Source organism: Cervus elaphus, chromosome 10, assembly GCF_910594005.1.
Source record: "Cervus elaphus chromosome 10, mCerEla1.1, whole genome shotgun sequence".
In the NCBI taxonomy this organism is placed as follows: Eukaryota; Metazoa; Chordata; class Mammalia; order Artiodactyla; family Cervidae; genus Cervus; species Cervus elaphus.
In genome coordinates this window covers 55,601,289-55,617,687 of record NC_057824.1, presented here as the reverse complement: position 1 = coordinate 55,617,687, position 16,399 = coordinate 55,601,289, and the positions used below count along the sequence as shown (strand labels likewise).

The 16,399-nt window shown below is 59.5% G+C and overlaps 1 protein-coding gene and 1 non-coding gene across 3 annotated transcripts in view; one reads left to right on the top strand and one right to left on the bottom strand.

Moving 5' to 3' along the window:
• FAM20C (FAM20C golgi associated secretory pathway kinase) overlaps nt 1-16,399 on the top strand; it is a 33,145-nt gene that overhangs the window by 2,940 nt on the left and 13,806 nt on the right. For both annotated transcript variants that reach the window (XM_043915518.1, XM_043915517.1), the window contains exon 3: nt 4,054-4,132. In XM_043915518.1, the coding sequence (XP_043771453.1) occupies nt 4,054-4,132 (79 nt within the window). The remainder of the gene's footprint in view (nt 1-4,053; nt 4,133-16,399) is intronic.
• Nucleotides 12,528-12,634, bottom strand: LOC122702380. The gene has a single exon (XR_006343240.1). It is a non-coding gene; the product is annotated as a U6 spliceosomal RNA (small nuclear RNA).

Here is a 16,399-nt window from a genome sequence, read left to right as displayed (position 1 = left end):
ATCTGCTAAAGCAGAGGATTCAGGGCACCCAGTTACTGATTTCAAGAAAATGTGTCAGCAGTGGTCTCTAGGCGTGGAGGTTTGGTGCCATTGTTCTCAGGCCTATAGGCGATTGTTTGTGAAGGTCCCGGGTTAGTCACCAGTGGCTCCCAGAGCAGAGGGGGCGGGCAGAGGCCCTGGGTGGGAAGAGCAGTCCTGGGAGGCCCAGAGGGTGGAGGAGGACTCAGGAGCACGATGCTGGGAGCAGGGGACTCCAGGCAACGTCTTCCTGACGTCTGGACTGTCCTGTGGCTTAAAGGGCTCTGCTAACCAGGTTCTGTCTGTCGCCAGCGCCAGGGAACTGGGTGTTGCTTGCGAGGCTGGCAGCTGGGGGTTTCCAGAGCTTCTTAGAGGCTGTGTTGGGTGTCTCAGCCCGGCGCTGAGCTATTTCTGGCACCCGCCCTCCTCCAAGCATGTGGCTGTTCACCCTGAGAACACGATGAACACCCTCCTGGCCAGGGCAAGGTGGTGGTCTCCCCTGCTCGACGCCGCCCAGGAGGAATCTGAGCGCCTCCAGCCTCCCCCTGGGCTGGAAGTCGGTCTGTGCGGCCGGCGGGGACTGCTGGGGAGAGGCCGCAGCTGGTGTGTCCCCTGCCCTCCTGAACAGACAAGGCTGTTAGAGAAACACCCAGTGTGGTGACCACTCATCGTCTGTTCCACAGGCTCTCCTGAGCACTTCCACATCTCAGGGCCCCATCTGGGCAAGCAGTTGGGGTAAGCCCAACCCCGGCAGACTTCTGCTACATACTGACTTGCTTGTTTCCGGGGGCCCAGAAATGCACACGTGATGGGCAGAGAAAGTCCAGGGCGATAAGCGAGGAGGGGACCTCCCGGCAGGACCGGGTCCTGGATGGGGCAAAAGCTTTCATGGTGGAAGCTGGCAGGGAACACAGGACTTTGGGGGGAAACTACACCAGCATTGGAAAATTAGGGTTTAGGGAAGTGCAGCGTTCAAGCTTGTAGGCCACTGTCCAGTGTGGTCTCCCATCTGTCCAGTAGGCTCAGGCACGTTGCGTCTTATTCCGGGAAGCTGGCCTGTGCACCAGGCGTGTGCTGTATTGACTTGGACCCTGAGCAGGGCCTTGGGTAGAGGCAGGGCTGGGAGGACCCCATGGACTGGCCAGGCTCCCCGTAGCCCTCAGGGCACAGCCGGCCGCCTGCCCCACTCTCACCGGACGTTGCTCTGTACCCAGGGTCCTGGGAGCCACTGGAGGAAGAGAACGGGCCTCTTCCGTACCCTGGGGACTGACCTTGGGCCACCCCCATCGGGTCCAACTGTCCCGGGCTTGGTGCCCAGGCTGCCTGACATCCCAGGGGCCAGGACCCCACCCCAGAGTTCTGGCTTGCTCTGTGCCCAGCGGTGGGACCTGGACTGAGGGCCTGCCCAGCTGTGTCCTGCGGGCTGTTGGAGCTGCTCTCATTGCTGGATGACCCTGGCCAGCTGGCCCTAATCCAGCACGTTCCTTGGGGCCATGGGCTGGTCAGAACCCAGGGTGTCACTCACAGGTGCCTGATGAGCATGGGAAGACTGGTGACGGCCCTGGGCGGCATTCCCCGTGGTGAACAGCGGGCCGGGGGTGTCCCGGTTCCCCCGTCATGGGCCCGAGTGGCTCTGGGCAGACAAATCCAGCTCTGTGGGCCTCCTGGAGTCTCTGTGGATCACAGAGGTGGTCATAACCTCGAGCCTGTAATCTCCAGCTTGCAAATCCAAAATCATAACCCATTTAACAGCAAAACCCGACCCAACATGAACGGACATGGAGGCAAAAGCTAAAATGAGAGGCTGTTTCTGAATCTTCGTTTTTCTCGCTTGGAGTGAACGTTCTCACATTCCTCTGTGGACACAGCAGTGTGTTTAAGTCCCGGGCTCTGCCCCCAGCCCGCCCCGGCTGCAGGTCCTCTGGAATGGATGCCCCTGCGCCTCTTGTCACCTGAACGCTTCTGCTCCCAGAGATCTTGAAGGAGGGTGTGTGTCTGAAGCCTGCCTCAGGGGCTGCTGAGAGGTGGGAGCAGAGGCTGTGGCACCTCTGTGCGGGGCGGCAGCGCTGGGCAAGCCGGAGTCCAGTGAAGGCCTTGGCTGGATGCTCAGCCCCACTCCGCGCGGCCTTGGGCCCGGAGGTGCTCCCACGGACTCACAATTGGGAGGAGACCCTCTTCCTGGAGAAGCAGAGCATCACACTGGGAGTGGGGCTGGTCTGGCCAGGTGCAGGCCTCCCCTGGAGAATGGACGCTTTCCCTGAGCGGGGGTGGGGGTGGGGGTGGGGTGGTGGCCCTCCCATCCAGCTGGACATTTTGATTAAAAACCCCACTGCTGAGACAGTGGTTTCTGACTGGTCCCTTGGCCTCACAGAGCCACAGGGTGGATTTAGAGACAGGGGTCCCTGGATAAGAGCTGTCTGCTGCTGGGGGCCCTGCCCCTGGCACTACTGTGACCTGGGGGTGGGTGCAGCCCTCAGAGGCCCCGTGGGAGTCTGGGGTGCAGCACTTCATGGGAGCCTGGAACCAACCTTGGAAGTCAGGGTTCAGCAGCACTGTCCTTTTGAGCTTAAAATAGAAGAAGAGCTAGAAATCCAGCCCGTCTCCCAAGTCCTGTCCTGCAAATAAGGGAACAGGCTTCCAAGAGGGCGGGCTTGCCCGTGGTCAGCTCATTCCTGCCCCTAGCTCCCGACTTGGTCCTGCCCTGAGCGGTCTCTTCAGTCTTGGAACGTGAGAGAAGGTGTGGCAAAGAGAGTGGCTCCTTCCAGACCCCCAGAGAGATTTCTTTATCGCTGGGCTCCTGGCTGCGTGGTAATGACCCTGGCTGCCTTTAGAGAGTTCAGATGTTATCTGCCTCCATTCAGCTTGAAGCCAGGCCTATGGAGGCCTGGGCCTTGCTGGTGACGATGGTGACGATTAAATCAATAGCGTGGACAATTACGCGTACAGAGTAAATGACCCAATTGACTACTCTGTGCTCTGAGTCATTTAAAAAGAAGTCACGTAGCAGGAAAGGATTCCGGCAGCCTCTGACCTGAAGCATAGGCCCTGCAGTTGTTCGTCCAGGTCAGGATGGAGCCGTGGGTGGAGCTGAGCAGAGGTGATGGCTCCACTGGACAGATGCCCCAGACACTCACTGGCCTGCTCGAGCAGCCGCCCCCGGGGCCTGGAGGCCGTGAGGCCACCCTGCCTAATGAGCAGGCCCCTCAGGAGGGCAGCTCCGGCCCCAGGAAGGCCACAGTCCCAGCCCACCCAGGGACACCACCGCTTTGGGCCCTAGTGCCTGGAGCTCTTCCGATTCATCGGCGGGGAACCGAAAGTGCCCCGTAAGCCGGATGCCTAGCCCGGGGCCAGAAGGCCTCTGTCATCCCGGAGGAAGGACCCAGGCACCTCGGGGCTCCAGGGGGAGGCGGCGAACAGCTGCGTCCTGTCTCCGTTCTCTCTGCTGTCAGGCGGAAGCAGAAGGACAGAGCGCCCGTGGTGCTGACCCAGCGCCCGCTCCGTCCACCCTGAGCCAACGCGGCCGTGTCCCTGGACTCCAGCGGACGGCTTTCTGAGTGGGTTCAGTCCGAGCCCCAGGCGGGAGCTGCTTTCCACAGGGGGTGCTGTGGTTTCCCTTTCCTGCGAGTGGGTCTCAGCCCTGCCCCAGCCCCATGGGGGCGCTGGGCGAGGGTGTGGAGCCCCACTTCGAGAGAGGCGGCTGCAGTCGGGGGAGCGGAGGAGCGGCCTAGGGCGCCAGCCGGTGGGGAGCTGCACCCCGCCCCCCCTGTGCGGCCCTCCGATCCCTCCACCGTCGTCCCGGTTCCCAGGCCCGGCTGCCCTCCTGCTACGGCTCCTCCAGCCCGGGCGGCCCTTCCTGACCCTGAGCGCTCCGCCTGTCTCAGGCCTCAGTCCCAGACTCTCGCTCACCGCCGCGCCCTCACGTTGCGTCCACACCACGGCCTGTGCCTGGGTCTCGGGCCCCCCTCTCCCCCATGCGTCCGCGCTCACAGGCCTCTGCGGGCAGCAGCTGACCATGCTCTTTCCCTCCCACTGCAGCCATGAAGTCGGGCGGCACACAGCTCAAGCTCATCATGACTTTCCAGAACTACGGGCAGGCGCTGTTCAAACCCATGAAGTAAGTGCCCGGCCAGCGGGCGGGGAGGGGGCGAGGGCCGTGAGGTCGCATCTCAGCTGCTCAGCCCTGGTCTTCTCACCAGAAGACAGCCAGGCTTTATGTGCATGGGCACACCTGTGCCCATGAAGCTTTATTTCTGAAGCTAGTAGGTCAGCTGATTTGACCCCTGATCCCTATTCCAGATAAAATAGAAACCGTGCTCCCCAAATCAAAAGGAAGCACTCAGTGGCATCTGAAAATCGTGGGGACTGTGGAGAAGGGACGTTTGGAAAGCAGACAGCCCCAGAGACTCACCACGCACGTCTGTGGCATGTGATGTCCACTCTGGCAGTCCTGGGGCTTGGGTGTCTCCCGTGGGCCGTTCAGTTAGTTTCACACGGGGCCGTCTCTGCCCTGACGAGAGGGTTCATCATGTTTAAAGCACGGGCCGCACCCCCAAGGGTCCGTGAGGCCACTCAGTGTCAGTGTGTGGAGGAAGTTCACATCTCCTTGTGGACTAGGGAAGACAACTGGCCAACCCCTGCTTTGTGACTGTACCGACCACCCAGGTGCACACGCCCCCAGCGTTCGGGGGGGTGACGCGGGCTGCACGTGGGCTCCGTGGGCCCTGGAGGAGACTGGATCCCCTGGCACCGCGGGCCCCTGCGCGCCCTCTCAGGCTGGAGCGCCCCTTCAGGCCCCTGATATCCCGGCGATGTGCTGGGGAGGAGGGTGCTCCAGGCGGGGTCGGGCTCCCACTCTCACTGCTGGCCCTCCCTGGCGGTCACAGGAATCCAGGACAAGCACCAAAACCCACCACGTCCTTGTCACTCCCTCAGCCGCACTTTGGGGCACAGGCCTCCCGTCTCCGGGGTGCGTCGAACACAGTCCAGCAGACTGACCCCGGGTGTGTGCAGACCCACAGGTGGGCCCATGCCTGGCCCTGGGGGTGGGAGCCGAGTGGCGCGGGCAGGGCAGCCTCTGCTGGGGCCCCAGAGCTCGGGGCTTTGTGCTGCTGGGACTCAGACGGGCCGGCGGGGGCGGCGGCTCTGGGCTCTGCGCCTTGGCTTGGGGTGGGGGGGCTCTCGGGGGACTCTCCCGGGTCAGTCCTCTCCTTGGGCATCCAGCCGTGCTGTGTGTGCAGGTGCCCTGGGGCTACGCCCACGTCGAGGGCTTGCACAGCATGTGGTTTAGTGCACAAGCACCTCTGTGGGGTGAAAGTGTCATTGTTGTTATTATTCTGCCAGGTAAAGATGCGGGAATCAGGGCTTGGTGAGGCGGCAGACCGCCCGAGGCTGACCAGACTCTGGAGCCTCCCAAGGCCAGGGCGCCCAGCCTCTAGCCCCCCTCGGCCTCCCCAGCCTCCCCCTACTGCCGGGTGACCGTCACCTCCATGGTCACAGCAGGCGCGAGTGGCGGCTGCTGGTCTGGCAAACCCGGGCAGCCAGGCTTCGGAGGCCACTTAGAAAGGCCGCAGAGTTCACGTCTGCCCCCTTCTGCCCTGAACTCTCTGCCCTCAGCCTGTGTGTGCCAGAAAGGACGTCAGGGTTCCTGTCCGAAGGCCACACACGGAGGGTCAGCCTAGGGCGCAGCTCATGTCCCATGGGCTGAGGCTGAGGCTGGGCTGAAGCCGTGGAAACAGTGTAGGGAATCCCCTGGTGGCCGGGGAAGCTGAGGCCGGGAGGACGGGGCGTATGCACGGCCAGCCTCCCTGCACGCTGCGCTCCGGGAAGGGGGCCCTGGCCGCAAGGCAGACTCTGCTAGGCTCACGCTGCTGACCTCACACCCTGGCCAGCCCTCCCGCCGCTCCTGCTGGCCCGGCACACGCCCGCCCTGGCTCCGGGCTCTGACCCGCCCCAAGTCCGGCATCTGCTGAGGTCTGGTCGCTGGCAGCCGCCACCCTCCTGATGACCCCGCGCCACACCATTCCTGCCCCCACAGCCATGGTCTGAGCAGGAAAGCAGCTGTGGTTTCTGGCCATAGCATTAAGAAAATAAATATATGATTAATAATTCCCTTTTAAAAAAAAAAAAGCTTTCTTCGGTGAGCTCATAATATCTTAGTAAGCTGAATGTTTTGAATTAATCAGGTGGTAGTTTTCTCTGAGATCCTGAAGGATTGTGCTGAGAGGACCCAGGCAGAAACAGTCCTGGGGCAGGAGCGGAGCCGGGCAGGGCTGCAGGGTGCGATCCCCGTGGTGTGAGGGGGCCACTCATAGTCTAATGGGTATATTTTAATAGACGTTGAAAAGTGTATAACTAGCACATTAGCCTGTCAGTTGCTGGATTGTCTTGCTTTTAGTGTTAGAGCAAGATGTTTTAGCACCTTTATCCAGATACAATTCACATAGATCGAAATTCAGCCACTTGGAGTCTGTCACCCAGTAGCTCTCAGCATATTCACAGAACTGCACAGCCATCCCCACAGTGTTGAACTGCTCCGTTACTCCGGAAAGAAACTTTGTGAAGAGTTGTCCTTCCTCCAGGCCTGGACACACCTAATCTGCTTCTCGTCACTGTGGACTTGCCCATCCTGGGATTTCACGTGAACAGTATCAGTCGCTGTCGGCCTCTGTGTCTGCTTCTTTCGCTGAGCATTGGGTGTTCAGGGTTCGTCCACGTCGTGGCGAGTGTCTGAGCCTCCTTCCTTTCTGTGGCCAAACACTGAACAATGCTCCCTGCTGTGAATGGGCCACGTTTTACTTGACTTACTTGCTTTACTTTACTTTCATCTGTCAACAGGTATTTGCCTTATTTCCACTTTTTGAGTGTATGGATAATGTTGTATGAACATTTGTGTTCAGGTTTTTGGGTAGATATGTATTTTCATCTCTCTTGGGTGTAAACCTAGGAGTGGAATTGCTGGGTCCAGAATAACTCAGTGTTACTGTCTGAAAAGCTGCAGCCGCTTCTCCCGGCAGCTGCCCTCCCCAGCGATCTCTGCAGGCTCTGCAGCCCTTGTGTTTATCATCCCTGTTGATCTTCACCATCCTGGTGGGGGTGGACCGCGTCTCTCTGCGGTTCTGACTCACAGTTCTCTCCTGACTAATGACTGCGAGCATCTTTGCACGTCCTGTTGGCCATTTGGATCTTCTTTGGAGAAACGTCTGTTCAGATCTTTTGCCACTTGCTGTTCAGTTGGTCGTCTCTCTATTAGTAAGTTGTGAGAATTCTTCATGTATTTGGGTTCAAGACCCTTATCACACACATGGTGTCTTTTGAGGCACAAGGTTCTCATCTGGAGGGTGTTGGGTTCAACTGTCATGCCGTTGCTCGTGCTTTAGTGCAGTGTTTAAATTTCAACATCAGAAAAAGTCCATGCTAGCTCACAGTGGTACCGGTGATGTGTGTGCTGGATGGAAGCCCTGGTGTCCACAGAGACAGGAGGCCTGACAAGGCCACTCGTGTGTGACCTCCAGTAAGTTCCTTCCCTCCCCGGGACTCAGTTTACCCATCTGTCAACGAGGGCGTTGTAAGCAGAGGACCGAGGTCTAAACTCTACTGGACTGGCTTTAGGAGACAGGGCACCACGTTTATGGAAGGAAGCCGGGAGGGGTTGGCGGTTTGGCGAGGCGGAGCGAGACAGCACAGATAAGCCAGAGTGTGCATCAGATTCCACCGTGCTCCTTAAAAGGGAAGCTTCCAGCCTGCTCATGACGCTGGCTGTGACCACCTCCTGGTAGAAATGTGCATTCAGCCACCGCACTCACAGTGAGCCCAGCCTGGCCTCCTGCCTCTGAGGGCCTTGACCCTGGGGCGCAGGGCCTGGTGCTCAGGCCTGGTCTGCAGGACAGACAGAGGAAGGAGGGCTGAGCACGAGTGTGAACGTCAAGTGGGCATCACCCCAGGCCAGGAGTCCAGCCTGGAGGAGGAGACACATTCTAGGACTGGGTGGCCTCTGAAGGCTGGAGGCCCAGGACCACTGTGTAGAGGACTACATCAGAGGCTTTCTAAACTGAGATTAATTTAAACGAGATGAAGTTGCAGCCTAGTCTTTCTCCACACCTGGGCATCAGGGGTTGCATGGCTGGTGGTGCCATGTTGGACATGCCCAAAGTCACAGAAAGTTCCCTGGGACAGAACTTGGGGGGAGATGAGGCCAGGCAGCTGGAGACAGGCAGGGGCCAGGCCCTGGCAGGCATCTGAACCTGGATGTGATCTCTTCCCTCGCTGTGCAGGGACAGAGCTGGGAGGGTGGGAGGGCTCACCGGGAACCAGAGGTGAGGTGTGGGGTGAGGACGGGGACAAGCCTGGGTCCCAGAGACAAGTGGAGGGAGGCAGACACCCTGGGCATGGGGACGGACTTGCTGGGGCGAGAGAATGAAGGCTTCCGGCCTGGGGGACAGTGGCCAGGGGGCCTTGCGGGGGGTGTCCAGGCAGGCCAGGAGCACAAGGCGGGGCCGCATTGTGGAGGGCATCCTTGTTGTGAGGCCTTGCAGCCCCCGTGCCATCTCTGGGCCACAGTTGCCTTCTGCTGCTTGAGGCTGGACAACAGGAAGCTTTGGGTCCCGGCCCTTCTGGGACCTCTCTGTCTTCAACCAGTAAGGCCTTGGGTTCATACTGGTGGGGGTCTGGGAGCCACTGCAGCACCCTCCCCAGGTCCATCCTTGCTAATTGTCTGGGTGTCCTGGGGTTTGCAGTTTTGACTTGTAGGCGTTAGAGGGATGACAAATACTGAGTGCGCTGTTTAGGGTGCACAGCTGAATGAAGGCTGCAGACCTAGCCGCAACTGTGCTTCTGCTCAGGTCACTGGCCAGCAGAGACTCATCACTCCCCACAGCCTGCTGAGGCTGCTTTGAAGTCCCCATCTCCACCAAAACAGCCGGGTCACCACCTGAGAGTTTGGAACCCAGAACTACAATGCCCTCTGTGCCACGTGTGGTTTGGGATCCAAAGCATGTTCAGGCGCGGGGAGGGAAGGAAAGCACCCCTGCCCCCGGGTCACTGTGAAGAGAAAATAACTCCAACAGCAAGACGACACTCCCGGGACAGACGGGCCTGCCGCCGGAACTCCGCAGGCCCAGCCTTGCTTGCAAACCAGAAGAGAAAGAGAAAAGCCCCGTGGGCCAGGCTCAGCGAATCTGAAATGGGTCATTTCGAGTCTGGCTTAACGAGCACCTGTTGTCCAAGGCTCAGGAGCTGGGGGGACCGTGGGAGGTATCCCCAAGGAAGGCCCCAACTTGGCCTGGAGGCAGGTGGGGCTGAGGTCGTAGGTGCAGGAAAGGGCACCACGCCAGGCCTCGTGGGCCAGACAGAGAGGCCACTGTTAGCCTGTAGACCTGGTTGTAGACAGGGAGGCTGAAGCTCAGAGTGGCAGGGGACGTGCCCGAGGGCACCGGCCAGCAGGAGGTGGAGCTGGAGAGACCACTGAAAGTGGAAGTGAGCGTCACTCAGTCATGTCCGACTCTTTACGACCCCATGGACTCCATGGGATTCTCCAGGCCAGAATACTGGAGTGGGCAGCTGTTCCCTTCTCCAGGGGATCTTCCCAACCCAGGGATGGAAGCCAGGTCTCCCGCATTGCGGGCAGATTCTTTACCAACTGAGCCACCAGGGAAACCACTGTGTGACGGAGTGGCCACTGCATGGTCCGTATTCAGATCTCAGAGCAGTGGCCGCTGTGATCTTCGACATCAGTAACACGTAGGTTCCTTCCTGGCTCCTTAAGTTGTAGCGCAGTTTGATTGTAAGCCCGCGTATCCACACCGTGTGGGCGTCGGGGCTGCGTGGGGAAGCATTAGCGCCCAGGCCGCTTAGGGCCTCAGGAAGCTCGTCTCTCTCCAGAGTCCAGAGTCAGAGACCATGGTGTCACAGGACCACCTCCCCAAAGGCTCCAGAGGGTCCCTCCTGCCTTTTCCCTCCCGAGCGTGGCGTCGAGTCTTCGCTCTGTGCCTGTGGCCACATCACTCCCATTGCCACTTCCGTTGTCACGCGGCCTCTCCCGTGTGTCTCAGTCCAAATCACCCTCTTCTTATGAGGACGTCGGGCACTGAACTCAGGACCAGCCTGATCCACCGGGATCCCGTCTGCCACGTCCCTATTTCCAAACAAGGCCACAGTCACAGGCTGGGTTAGGACTTGGGAAGACGACGCAGCCCTCTCCCACGTCCCCACATCCGGGTGAGACTGAGCTCTGCGTGTCCCCACACCGCTTCCCAAGACCTGGTGGCGAACGCAGGAAAGTGTTTCCATCTTTGCTGTGGATGGGTTCACCGGCCACCTGCCTTGGTTTCCTCTGTATGTTGGACAAGGGGGGGTTGATTAGATCAGGGGCAAATGTTATCAGTGCTGGTAAAACTCAGCACAGCTTTAGCTTTACCAACACTTCGAGTTCCCCACTTTCCCACCTTCTTAAAATATACATTTGCATTGACTGGAGCATTCATACAGAAATGCACACGGATGGTAAGCAGATCTTTGCAGCACAGGCAAGTAACCAGGCGCCCAAATCAGGAACAGCAGGCAGCCCCCAGGCTCTGGTGACCCCTGCAGTTTCCACCTCCCAGGGTGACCCCCTGCCCTCCTGTTCCTGACGCGGGAATCCTCACTTCCTTGCCCCCATCCCTTGCTGCCGGTTTGTCTGTGAGATGCCTCCCCCAGTGCCCAGGCTGGGTGCCAGTGCCCGTGATGGCAGTACATGCAGAGCCTGGACTGCTCACAAGCTGCGAACGCGCTGCCCCCTGGAACAGGCCAAGCCTAACCCCTGTGTCTGGCCCGTGGGGCTCACTCCCTGCATTTGCAAGCAGCAGCTCCCCTCTGTCCTGCCCTGGGCGCCTTGGTCTGGAGGAAGCCCTGTGGAGGTGCGTTGCTGCCGGCCCTGCAGGGACTCAGGCCCGCCGCTGCCCACCGCGTGTTCCTTGTTCGTGCTGCAGCCTGGTCTCCCCGAGGCTGCTGCGCTGGGCCAGGGTTTCCCGCTCCAGGCGGCCACGCCCTTCTTGTCTCGAGCTCGTCAGGATTCTACAGCTTCCGCTCCGACTGGCAGAGGCAGGACCCTGTCACTGATGTGTCAGGTTGTTTTATTTTTATCACCAGCTCTGCTTCAAGGAGGAGGAAATTGAGGCTCCAAGGTCTAAATGTGATTTAGGAGTGGGTGGCCAGCCAGGGCTTGCTGGGGCCCAAGGGTCTCAGACGTCAGGTCCCGGCCTGTTGGGCACAGCTGACTGGGGAGCCCCGGACCCGGGGTCTCTGCTGGGGATGGGGGGGTGCCCACACCGCCTGCTCCTCTCAGAGGCACCGCGCAAGAAGAGACTCTAAGTACACAGGCTCCTGTTGTGGAGGAGAGGGTGTGTGTGTGTGTGTGCGTGCGCGCGCGCAGGAGCATGCGGGCACGAGCCTCTCCCAGAGAATCCGGCCCTGAGCAGCTGTCCCGAGGCCCCGGAATTCCTCGGGGCCAAGGGGCACATAGGCAGCAGCAGAAGCGCTGAAGGCGGGAGGCCACCTCTTGCTGGAGCTCAGCCTCCCCGCCCCCCGTGGCTGCGCTGTGCGCTGCTGGCCTGGCCTACCCACCTCAGCGGGCCGCTGGCACCCAGCTCCCCTCCCTGCACTTACCCCAGCCCTGTATGCTGGGCTTCCCAGAGCCCTGCGGTTTGTCCGTAGCCTCGGTTGACCCCCACTGAGCCCTGGGTGCGGCGCTGTGGGGCTGCTATGTGACCCATCCAGTGTCCCCGGGAATCAGAGGCCAAGAGGAGGGCCCGTCCCGGGCCGCCCCACGGGTCCTTGTGGCTGGCCCAGCCCTTATGCTGGGCCGCTGCCGTCCACGGGCTCGAGGGCCCGGGGCACCGTCACTCCAGCTCCGCAAACGCCCTGCTGGCTTGCCGTGGGCCCAAACTGCATAATTCAGGTGACCACAGGAGTCCACTGTCTTCTCCTGTTCCCACTGGGAATTTGGAGTGATTAATAATTCTGTAACTGTTGCAGGAAGGTTGGCAGGGAAGTAGGTACACAGTAAAAGCTTCGTACAACCTGCTGCGAGCGTAGTTCTGGCCCAGCCCTGCGTCGCCCCCGTCAAGCAGGTGGGGCCCGTGCTGTCTCCCAGGCCCTCCAGCTTCCTCAGGACACCCACCCTGGCAGGCCATGGCATGTTTCCTTGGGAGCTTCTGGGAAAGATTATCCCCTCTGTTCAAATCAAAGCGAGCAAGTCGTTCTTTCCAAAAACGCCCTGCACAACAGCGCGGAGGGTCTCTTTGTGCTTCTGTCTGCTGTTCGGGTCTCTGGGCTCTGCTCCCTGGGGGTTGTCGCTGTGCTGTCATGAAAGGGGCAGAAGATGAAAAGGAGGGAGGAAACTCTGGCCATAGTTCCCTCGTGCTGGGAAAGAGGCCACGTTGGGGGTCTCAAGAGTAGTTTGATCAGCTGGTTGTTTTTTATGCCCCAACAGGAAATATTGCGTACCTGAGCTCTTTTTTTTTTTTTTTTTTTTTAAAAATATGGAACGCTTCACGAATTTGCGTGTCATCCTTGCGCAGGGGCCATGCTAATCTTCTCTGTATCGTTCCAATTTTAGTATATGTGCTGCCGAAGCGAGCACGTACCTGAGCTCTTAAAAAGCCTTAAGAATGAGCCTGAATCTATCCCCTATGCTGGGGAAGAAAAACAGCATCACAGCAGTCACCTTGGTGCTAAATATTTACTCCACAGTGCCGTAGGCTAGGGGCAGCTTTTCTTTCCTTGAATAAAAAGGTGAGGAACAGGGGCTTAAATACAGAAAGAAATGAACTGGGGGCCTGTGTACACGGTCGCCATGCACTCATTTCCACTCTAATTCTATTCCTTAGTCACGTCCTCAAACCCCAGACGAGCTGGCAGAACAGTATTTAGAACAGAGTAGATCTTCCACTTTCAAGCAGATCTACCCCCCGATCCCCGCCTCTTTGCCTTGGAAAGCGAGTGTCACTACAGTTCCTTTTAATGGAAGCGATGTCAGACTTGCTTTATAGTTAGATCTTTGAATTGTTTTCAGATTGGTTTGCATGAAATCCACCTTAAGGCACTTGAGTGTCTTCTGAGTTATTTTACCCAACCATAAGTGAGCGACTTGTCCCATGTCCCACTTTGAAGACCTGTCTGTTGGAGACCCTGGGAGGGGGGGTGGGATTGGGTGGGGTGGAAGCCCCTTGGGACCCCCTGATGGCGGCCAGTCAGAGCTGGGCGCTGATGCGCTGGGCCCTGATGCTCTGGCCCATGGCCTGCGGGGGGCGGCCCACTCTGTGCCTGAGTCCCGTCCTCGGGTTGGTCATCCTGAGGCCCGTGGCCTTCAGGAAAGTCCTCCTCGACAGGAAGATAGGATGGTAGGAGTGGACTGCAGGTGCCCGAGGTTCTGAGTAAGACAAGTGCCTTCTCCCAAACAGATCCCCACCCCCACAGGGGCCAGAATTAGCAGAGCTACTGACGGATCGGCTGGCCCGCCCTGAACATCTGCCACTGAAACCCTGATATTAAACAGCTTAATATATCTCCTTAATGACAAGGTGGCTGCCGTCTGCCGTGTGAGTGGCAGGAGACTCGGGACAGAAAGGCTGGCTTCTGCTCCCTCGCCCACCTGGTGCGTCTGGCAAGAAGCAAGGTCTCCCTGTGGGCTCGGCCCCCATCGGGAGCCAGAGCCTCGTCCCCAAGGTGGCCTCCACCCCAGGGTACCACCTGGTCAGCATCAGGGTCTTCACAGAAGTGGGGGGTCAGGGCCCGAGGACAGGGCGGTCACCTGGACTCCTGAGCAGACCTGACGCGCAATCATGTGCGTCCTCGGTTTGGATTTGAGAAACCAGAGGAGAGATGTGGTGATGGAGGCAGACCTAGGACCCAAGAAAGCCGGGCGGGGCCGGAGTGGTCCACACCCCCGAGAGAGTGGGACAGGGCTGGAGTGATCCGCACCCCAGTCCCTGGGGTGGGGGTGACCTACCCAGGCCCTGATTTTGGGTCCTGGTCCCCAGAACTGCAGGACACCCCCCCCCACTGTAGTCCCAGTGCTTGGAAGGAGGAGAGGGCCTCCCCAGAGGCGGTGGGGAGACAGGAGCTGCTGGGTTCTGCGGTCTGCAGACTCCCCCCACCCTGCCACCTCACCTGGGAGGGGGTCCAGTCAGACTGCCTGCCCCCGAACCCTGACCGTGCGAGCCTGTGTGGGTGCGGCTCTGGCAGCAGCGCTGGGCTCTGGAGAGTTCTGCGGAGGCTGTGCTGTCATCTGCAGTTTACTCGGGGACCCGGGGGAGGCCCTCGGGAGCCCTGCGCTATCTGTGGGGACCTGCAGGGGCAGCTCCCCACCCGCCGCCGCCACCTCACCAGCCCTGGGATGCTCCCGTTCCCGCCTGACGCGCGGCAGGCCCCGCTGTCTGGGCCTCAGCTTCCGTCCTGAGCTCAGGCACCTGGGGGCCCTCGGCACAGGCGGGGACACGGGAAAGACGTGTGACAGATGTGTGTGCCCTGAGCACAGGTGCTTTCTTTCCAGAGTTTGACCTGAGATTAGCTGCCCTCTCTCTTGCTCACCGCGTGGGAGTGCGTGGCCCCGTCCCCCTCTGCACAGGCTGGCGGGGTGGGGCGGGGTGCGCGGGGCTCTGCTCCCCCCTGCAGGTGTCCCCCCTCCCGAGCCACCGTACCTGCCACACTTCACAGAGGGCGTCAGGGGCGCACCCGCTCCGTCACCCTGGCGAGGGTGGCAGCCAGGGCGGGCCTGGGTGGGCAGAGCTTCCCCACCAGTGTTCCTCCCAGACGTCCAGGGCAGAGGGGCCCCCTCCCGCCCGGGACACCCCCAGCCTCGTGTCTCAGCCCGGGATCCCCATGGGCTGGGCCCTGCGCTGGGGCCCCTCTGTCTGCGAGCTGGACCCCCTCACTGGCTGTGTCATTGCCTACAGGGCGGGAGACACTCTGCGTCACAGCCCAGGGAGTGTGCTCACAGAAAGCCCTCAGCAGGGCACTCTGCTCGGAGGAAGAGCCGGTTAAGTGTTGGCTTTTGTTCCTTCACAGATTCTGGTCATAAGCTGCCAATTTACTCTATTTTTAACCAAAGCAAAAGTTCTCTGTTTTCCCACAAGTTGAGGAAGGCTGAGATGCTGATGGTAACAGTGGGAACAGCCGGGGCGCTGCTCCTCTGTGGAGGGGACAGTGGTCCAGCAGCAGCCCCGGGGGGCACCACGGTGAAGCCCTGTGGGAGCTGGGGCAGCACTTCGCAGGGACTAGATGCACCCCCCAGGGGGCACGTCCTCCCCAGGAGCCAGGACCTTTCTTGGGGACACAGGGATGGTTTTTGCTGCTGAACCTCTGGGGCTGTGGCCTCTTCTCCCCTGTGAGCACAGACGCCTGACCAGGTGGCTGGGGGCCAGCACCTTCGACCCTCACTCTGCCTGGAGGTAGTTCTGATCCCTGAGGAAATGCAGATTTTCAGGCCCCACAACTGGAGCCATGTCTGACTTTGGGAGCCCAGAAGAAAGAGCCTCGGACACCCAGTTCCTGACCAGGGCCTGCCCTTTCCAGCTGTGTGTTTCTGCAGACCACTTGTGTCATTAAAACAAGAACAGGGGACTTCCCTGGCAGTCCAGTGGTTAGGACGCCATGCTCCCAGCGAAGGGGCTTCAATCCCTGCTTGGGGAACTGAGATCCCACCTGCCTCTCAGCAAAAAATTAAAAATAACCAAAAACAGGGACAACGGTCAGAGCCTTGAGAGGCTGCCCAAGAATGAATCGTGCAGCCCAAGGAGGGCCCACGAGGCTTCTGTGGAAACAGAGGCGCCTTCTCTCAAAACCTTCTGCGTCATTTCTTAAAAGTGTGGTGGTTTCAGCATGACCAGCTCTGGAGGAAACAGACCGAATTTCACAACCTTTCCAAGGTTGCTAAATCCTGTGTCCTTTGTGTTGCTGTGCTGTTGCCAAAGATTCCATATTCGTCTCCTGATGCTGCTCTGAAACATGATCACAAGTGTAGTGGCTTAACGCCACACAGCCCTAGTCTCTTACGGTTCTGGAGGTCTGAATCTAAAATGGATCTGTGGGCTGTGGGCTTCCAGAGACTGTAGGGAGTTGGCTTTCTGCTGAGGGACGCTGGAGAAGGAAGCAGACCCCCTCCCGGAGCCTCTGTCTTCAAAGCCATCAATGTTGCCTTCCTGCCTTCAAGTCTCCCTGCGCCTCCCTCTTTTAAGGACACTTTTGATGATGTTGGGCCCATGGAGATAATCCAGGATAATCTCTGCATCTCAAGATCCTTAACTAGATCACATCTGCAGAGTTCCTCTTTCCATTTAAGGTAGCATGTTCATAGGTTCTGGGGATTTAGATCACAGATTTCCTGGGAGAGGTCAGCATAGTAGTC